We start from the raw sequence: 8,010 nt of genomic DNA, 5'->3' as shown, positions 1-8,010 counted from the left end.
GGGTCTTTGTAATAGCCGTTCCGGAGGAAGTCTATGCCCAGAATACACGGGGCCTCTGGGCCAGTCACTATAGGATGTTTCTGCCACTCCTTCCCAGTCAGGCTCACCTCGGCTTCCACCAGGGTCAATTGCTGTGATCCCCCTGTCACACCAGCAATAGAAACAGGCTCTGCCCCCACATGTCCCGATGGTATCAGGGTACACTGCGCACCAGTATCAACTAGGGCATCGTATTTTTGTGGCTCTGATGTGCCAGGCCATCGGATCCACACTGTCCAGAAGATCCGGTTTTCCCGTGCCTCTCCCTGGCTAGAGGCAGGGCCCCTCTAACACTGGTTATTATTCCTCTCCTGGGTATACATACTAGAGGTCCCTTCAAGGGGATCTGACAGATCGTACCCAAAAGCTTGGTCATGGGAGGTTGAGGCTACCTTCACCTTGGTGGAACTCCCCCGGTTAGAGTTTCCCTCCTTGAGTTGACAGACCCGTGCTGCCAGGACAGAAGTGGGTTTCCCATCCCACCTCCCCATGTCTTCCCCGTGGTCACGCAGGAAGAACCACAGATTAGCCCTTGGGGTGTACCCTCTCTCTCTAGCTGGGGAATGTTGGGCTCTGACTTTGGGGCCTGTGACTCGTACGGGTGCTGCATTAACCTTCCTCATTTCCTCCCTCATCTCTTCTTTGAACTCCTTAATCACAGCTGAGATATGAGCCTGCATTGGGCCATTAATCATACTCTCATAATTCCTAAGTTTGTTGGCAACAGAGCCCACTGTCTCTCGGTTAGTGTCAGCATCAATTGTTGCAATGAAAGTGGTGTACTGAGATGGCCCCAGATTTGCCAGACTCCACAGCATTTGCCCTGTGCACCTGACCTTGTCGGGGTCATTATTATGTTGTCCATCCCTCCCAAAGAGTACCTCTAATACTGCCACTTCCCTTAACTGTTGGATCCCTTCCTCCAGGGTCTTCCAACGCATTCTATGGTGGTGCTCCTGCATTCTCTCCCTGTGGACAAACCTCTCTCTGACACTCATTAAAAGCCGCTCCCAGAGAGAAAGGGATCCTGGCTCCCTTACAAAAATCTGATTCATACCTGAGTCCTGGATTAAGGGTCCCAAGTTCCTTGCCTCACCACCGTCCAGCTGCACGCCTGTACCCATAAGGTCCCAGACCCGGAGTAGCCAGGTAGTATAAGCCTCACGCCCTCGTCGCACAATGTCTTTGTGCAGATTACGGAGACTTTCGTACGTCAGGGACTCGGTGATGATCGCAACTCCTGGCTCCCCTGTGGGTTGTGAGGTTCCTCCATTCCTATCTCTATCTGGGTGCTCTGCTTTCATCTCAGACCTCCTTGTTTCTACCGGGGCAACTGCTGCTGGCTGTGACTGCCTTTGTGGTTCAGCTGGAGCCTGGACAGTTGTAACATTTGTGGGTTCCACAGCTGTACTATTAGACTGTCCCTCTTCAAGGCAAAAGGCGGGCTTCTCACCAGCTGGTGAAATGCACTCCTTCAGCATCTCTTGCATCTCCTGCATCTCCTTAACCAGCACCCTCACCCAATCTGGGTGGTTCGTTTCTGAGGCAGGCTGTGGGGCAGGGGCAGGCTCTGGAGCAGCAGCATCTCCAGTCTCTGGGGTAGTGTCAGGCTCTGCAGCAGCATCCCTAGTCTCTGGTGTAGGTGTCAGGGTAGTTATCCAGGTTAATCTTCTCTTATCTCTGAGTGCTAAACATAACAGCAACACCATCCATTGTATGATATCATTAGCACTTAGAGTGGATCTTAACCCTTCGAAAACTGGTGGAGCAGACCCAAAAAGATGGTTAAAAGGTTGGGAGAAAGTTTCCCCCCGTGTCATTTCTACACAGTAGGTACCATTATTAAAGTAACTCCAAAAACATGCAGTTAGTGTGTGATAGCTCTGAATCCATGTACCTGCCATCCAGAGGAAATTAAAGATCCATGAATCCTTCACCCAGAGGACAAACTTGATAACAGACACAGTGGCTTTAGTTATAGGACCCATATTTAGATAAGGGCCTGTAAATGGGAAGAATACACTTGCGACCACATGCCACCCAAACCAGGGAAAACTAGACCACATGGTGGTACTTAAAAATTAAACTACCTAAGAACTGTTAATCCCTTTTTTTTTTTTTCTCAATGCCCTCGAGCCCCTGTTCAGGCGCCAAAATCTGTCTTGGTTTGAAAAGACAGGAGTCTGTGAAGGAAGGCAAAAGCCTCCTGTGAAATGGAAAAGGTAAACCCCCTTCTTCCGAATTATCACAATTTCAGAATTAAAAGGGCTCTCAGGCAAAGATATGGGAATGGGAATAACAGTTTTTTACTAGGAAGAAAAAAAACCCTAAATAACAATGTAATTTAGCACAAGCAAAAAAACACTGGCAGAGTGAGAAAAACCTGACACCCTGAGAAGTCAGGGTGTTGATAGTAGTCCAGCCAGATGGTGGCTGCTCCTCCTGGAGCGGCGATCTGCAGAAGGGTGTAGATCCTTTCTGAAAATGCGGCGAAGGAGCAGCTGGGCCTTGGTTCCTGATTCCTCTGGGAAATCCAGTGAAGAAGGCTGTCTGTGGTCTCAGAAATGCTTGTTTTATGGTGGCAGGGATGCTTGGCTCCTCCCTCTGGGTGGAGCATCTCCCAATGGGATGATGTAACTAATCTTACCAGCCACAGTGAGTAATTCAATAGCCCATTAGCAGGAGATTATCTTCCAGGCAGTGTCATTGTTCTTGAAAGAGATAAGAAAAACTGCCTAACCCCCAACAGATGGCAAAAATAGAATACATGCTTATTTTACAAGCCAGGACACCTGGGTCTAAAGCTTGCATCTCTCAGTTCCTGATGCTATTTGCTACCCTTCAGCCTTGACTGGCCCTGATGTGACTGACTGCTGGGCAAGTGGGGCTGGGGATGCTCAGCCTGGAGAGAGGAGACACTGGGCAGCCTCACTGCGGCTCTGCAGGACTGGAAGGGTCCCGCAGGAAAGAAGGGGACAGAGTGTTCAGCAGGGCCTGTGCTGACAGGACAAGGGGGGATGGCTTTCAACTGCAGCAGGTTGATGGAAGCTGCATCTAAGGAAGCTGCTCTTTTCCACTGGGGGTGGTGGGGCACTGGCCCAGGCTGTGCAGAGAGGCTGTGCATGTCCCATCCTTGGCAACAGGGCTCTCAGCAGCATGCTCTGGGGGAAGACTGCTCAGCTGGGAACAAGATGTTGTTCTTCAGGCTCCCTTGCAAGCCCAACCGTTCAGGGACTCCATCATTCCATGGTCTCCACTGTCCACTTCAGATGGAGCCTGGGAACTGTGATGTCACAGCCCACGCTCCAGCTGGAACGTCCAGCGCCCAGCAAAGGGCACAACACAACCCTTGGCCGCTGTGTTGACACGCTCTGCACCTTGCTCCTGCCTTCGCCTTTCACTCTTCTTATCCCCCCGATACCCCGATCACCTCGATCATTCCTGACAGCTCCTGAGTGCCTGGATTTCATCATCCAGCCCTGCAGGATGCTCCCCTTTCTTCTGAGGAAGGTATGGTGCCATTCCATGGAGGTGGACACCCCCCACCTGCCCGGGTGGGCTGGAGCTCTGTGGGCATGGAGTGGGACAGGGACCCGCTCTGAGCTTTTGCTACCTACCTCTGCAGGCTGTCCCAGACAGAGAGGAGGAGATGGAGGTAGATACCAAGATTGATATGGAGGAGGAGATGGAAATAGACGGAGAAGACCCTGGAGAGGAAGAGATGGATGTGGATGAGGATGATGAAGAAGAGATGGACGTGGATGTGCATGAGGACGAAGAGATGGATGTGGATATGGAAGAGTCCATTGAGGACATGGATATTGATTAAGAAGGTGAGGAAGCGGCCATGATCTTGGCATGAAGAGCAATGCCAGCAGCAGGACAGGCAGAGTGGGTCTCCTGCTGCCAGGCTGGGGCTGGGCTGGGTGCTCCCTGCTCAGGGACATTGTACCCAGGGCACTGGATTCTGGTGGCCATCCACAGCCCGTCCTGTGCCTGCTTTGCTCCACACAAGCTCCATGCCAGACCCAGCCAGGCTCAGTTCTGGTAGCAGAGTCCTGCTGCTGGGTAAGCATGTGCCAGCCTGGGGGCACATGCAAGAGCCCTCTGTGCCTGACTGGAGTGACCGTGCCATTTGCTTTTCTTCCAGGTGCAATGGACATCACCGACAGAGGCACCACCCTTTTGTATATATGTTTTACACTTTGTTGTTGTTTTTTAGAATATAGATTTTAGGGCTATTTTGGACTTCTGTAAATACATTTCACATAGTTTTGCTAGGTAGGTTTTTCTCTATATATGTTCTATCAATTGTTGTTGTTACAAACATTCTTAGAATGTAAATATCTTCTGTATTTTTGCTTCTGTTCTTCTGTAATAAACAAATTTTATTTTTCACATCTCAGTTCTCCTTGCATTTGCTTCAGGCACAGGCAGCATTTTGACAAGTTGTGCTTTCCACTTGCTCCAGGTTCCCAGGGCTGGAGGTCCCTGGCACAGCCTCCCCAGGAGTGGGGGTCCCTGTGCACAGAGGGGTCCCACTGACAGAGGTGAGCCTCTCCTTGCAGTTTCTCTGGACACACTTGGGAGCTGTAGGGGCAAAGCCCAGCGTGCCCTGGCCCATGAATCCCATGTTGGAGCAGGGCTGAGCCTGTGTGCTCCTGCAGAGCTTCAGCCATGGCTCTTCCCTGGGCAGCCCCAGGGCTAAGGAGGGGGCACTGGGCTGTGGGCACCCTGAGGGGCTGGAGCCAGCCTGGAGGGAGCCTCAGCCCCACACGGACCAAGATTTCCTTTGGAAACCCTCTCTGTCCCCAGACTCTGCTGAGCACAACAAGAATTGATCCTCCTAGTTCAAGGTGTGAAGTTCATTGCCACAAATTTGTCCCTTGGACTTTGTCCTGGTTTAGGGAAAATTTGGGAGATAACCCCCAAAGGGGCTTCTCTACAAAAGCAGATTCAATTGCCCCTCCACCCTCCAACCAGTTTGGGAGAAAATATCTCCTTGGAGAAAAAGTGGAAAGAAACCTGTTTATTAAACAATAGAACCCAAACAATATTAAACAACAAAACTTTTCACTGATCCAAAAAAACAAGCAAACTCAGAACAGCCACCTCCCTGGGTTGCAGCTCGGCTCACTCAGTCTTTGATCAGTCTCTCTGGTGCTGGAAATGCTGCTGCCCAGGCTCAGACAGGGGGGCTACAGGTGGAGCTGCTGGTGCTCTTCTGGGTGTTCAGTGCAGAGCAGGCTTGAACAGGTCCAAGAAAAAAGGAAAAAATCACAGTCCAGGGAACTTCTTTGCTTCAGCTAGGTAAAACTAACTAAAAGCAAGAAAATAGGGAAAAAGGAGCTCTGTCCGGCTGTCTGTCCATCCGCAGAAAACACAGTCCAGGAGCAGGAATGTGGAGGAGTGAGAGCAGTCTGAAAACAAACTGTGCGCTTCTTCCCTCCCGTCCTCACTGTCTGGAAGAGAGTCTTAAAGGTTTAAAACATATTATTCAGCGTAAACAGAACAAGACGATTGGGGATAAAAGCATCATATATTCAACCCAGGACAACACTCTTCATGGCAATGCACAGCGTTTGGAGTTCCACACAAAGACCCATCTCTGGCCTCATTCATCAGCACTTGAAGCAAGTGTGCTCCGGCCTCTGGGAGTGCAGCTCGCTCACACGGGCTCACTGTGGACACGCCGCAATCACACAGTCATTGAGTGCACCAGAGAACCTGGCCTCTAATAAAAGGCAGGAATCCCGCAGCCCACCCAACCCAATGCCTTGCATGACTCTACTTTTTCCTTCTCCTCTCATCTCTCATGTCACTTTCCCCATTTCCTCTCTCTGCCAGCTTGGCTTCTCTCTCTCCTGGCTGCAGCTTCAGCCACATGTGTGACCCTGCAGGAACATCCTGACCTACAGGGAAGTGGGAGAGGACTCTTTGTCAGCAACTGAAGTGACAGAACAAGGGGGAATGGGATGAAACTGCAAGAGCTGGAATCCATTCCATGATGGCAAGAAGTTCTTTCCTGTCAGGGTGCTTGTCCCTGACACAGGGACCAGCGCAGAGAGGCTGTGCATGCCCCATGCCCATCAACATCCAAGGCCAGCTTGGACAGGGGCCGCAGCAACGTGCTGTGCTGGGAGGCTGCTCAGCTTGCAACCAGATGATCTTTAGGGTCCCTTCCAAGCCAAACCATTCAAGGATTTCATCATTCCACCATGCCCACCTCCCAGTGTGGAGCGGCCCTGAAACTTCTGTGACATCACAGCTCCCACAGCGTTCCAGGTGGAACGTCCAGCACCTGGAAACCACCACAGCAGACACTCTGCCTGCTGCCAGCGCTCAGTTGGCGCTCGCTCTGCGCTCTGCCCGTCAGCACTCAGCTGTTGCTGCTGCTGCCTGGCCTTTTCCTGCTGCCTGCTCTGGAGCACCAACCCCAGCAGGATGAGCACTGCTGCGCCTGTGGAGGTACTGTGCCATTCCAGGGAGGAGGCAGCCTGCTTGAGCAGGATGCAGCCATGTAGGAATGGATGGTGTGGGACAGGAACCCCACTGTGAGATTGTGCTGTCTCTTGCAGACTAACAGAGACACTGTGGTGGCGATGGAAGTGGACATGGTGCTGAATGAGGAAGAAATCATGGAGGTGGACGTGGAAGAGCAGGTTGAGGACATGGAAGTAGATGTGGAGGATGACATCGAGCAGATGGAAGTGGACGAGGAGCATGAGGAGGAGCCCATGGTCCTTGGATGAAGATGGAGCCCCACAAGTAAGACAGGCAGATGCTCCCCATGCCCTGCCCACAGACACAGTGGCTGCCCTGACGCCAGGCTGGGGCTGGGCTGGATGGCCCCGCTCAGGGACACGCTGCCCGCAGGGGGCCTGGATTGTGCTGCCACAAGCACCAGCCCTGGCCTGCCCTGCACTTGCCTGGGGCCACACCAGCCCTGCCAGCCCTGTCCCAGCTCCTGGGGCCCAGCTCCCAGCCCAGCTGGGCCCAGGGCTGGCAGCAGACTCCAGCTTTGCTTCTTTCTTCCTTCCAGGACTGCTGGAGATGACGGCCGTACCTATTACGCCTGTGTATATATGTTTGAAAAGTTAGGATATTTTTGTAAATATGTTCTTAGGTTAGTAGTTCTCTATAAATATGTTTTGAAGATTGTTAGTCCATAGGATCCCATGTAAATAAATCCTGTAGATTGTTGTTGTTGTTGTTGTTATAAGGATTTTTGTAATGGAAGGTGTTCTGTAAATCCTCGTCTTTGCCGATCTTCGCCAAATAAATACTGCTTCTTTATAAAACTCCACTTCTCTTTCTCATTCCTTTGGGCACTGTCAGAACCCCGGACGTCTCGCTGACCATCCTAAATGATTCCAGCCCCAGCCAGGGGGCTTTAAATCCCTGGCAGGGGGTTCAGAGACCCTGGCATGTAGCCAAAGACCCCTGTGCCTTTGAATTTAACCCATAAAGCATGTTACCACCTTTATGTCAAGAATTAAAAGTCACAACAATTTAGATAGCCTAGTAATAGTAATCACAAAGTGAACGGAAAACATTTAGAGCACTGTACACAGAGGTTTTGAACCTTGTACGAAAGAGTTTGGAATTGTCTACATAGAAGTCAGAGGTTCTAAGATAGAAAAATTTGGGCGTACCCTATCCTTCCTCTTTCTTCTCCCTAGCATCCATATGAAAGATGATGTTAGCATCCACAAATTGGTTTCAAGTAGAAAGTCACTATCTAACTTAAGTAATAGGTATTAAAACATTCTTGTAAACATAGTATACGCACTTTTTAATATAAAAGATAACACCAACCCGAGAGGCAAAAAGAGTGCCTTGAGCTGAGCTGCTGAACAAACCTCAGCAGGCCAGACAAAAAATGTTTTAGACAAAACATAAAAATCAACCTTAAGAGCGTGAAGCACATACTTCTCAACTCTTCCTTTGACAGCTAAGTTAGAAAAAGAG

The 8,010-nt window shown here is 50.6% G+C and overlaps 1 protein-coding gene across 1 annotated transcript; it reads left to right on the top strand.

Moving 5' to 3' along the window:
* Nucleotides 1–3,394: 3,394 nt before the first annotated feature.
* LOC135302263 (ribosomal RNA processing protein 1 homolog) lies at nt 3,395–4,439 on the top strand. Its single transcript, XM_064422664.1, has 3 exons — nt 3,395–3,549; nt 3,665–3,872; nt 4,190–4,439. Exons 1-2 carry the CDS (start codon nt 3,526–3,528, stop codon nt 3,866–3,868), a joined length of 228 nt encoding a protein of 75 aa, XP_064278734.1. The 5' UTR covers nt 3,395–3,525; the 3' UTR covers nt 3,869–3,872; nt 4,190–4,439.
* Nucleotides 4,440–8,010: the final 3,571 nt, after the last annotated feature.

This window comes from Passer domesticus, chromosome 6 (assembly GCF_036417665.1).
Source record: "Passer domesticus isolate bPasDom1 chromosome 6, bPasDom1.hap1, whole genome shotgun sequence".
NCBI lineage: Eukaryota > Metazoa > Chordata > Aves > Passeriformes > Passeridae > Passer > Passer domesticus.
Note: the sequence above shows the minus strand (reverse complement) of the source record. Positions and strands in the feature narration are given on the sequence as shown.

What these genes read in the sequence shown, in the direction of transcription:
- LOC135302263 (XM_064422664.1), top strand. Translation starts at nt 3,526, where the DNA reads ATGCTCCCCTTTCTTCTGAGGAAG. An exon ending in TCCCCTTTCTTCTGAGGAAG is followed by an intron (nt 3,550 to 3,664) that starts GTATGGTGCCAT and finishes CTACCTCTGCAG; the next exon opens with GCTGTCCCAGACAGAGAGGA.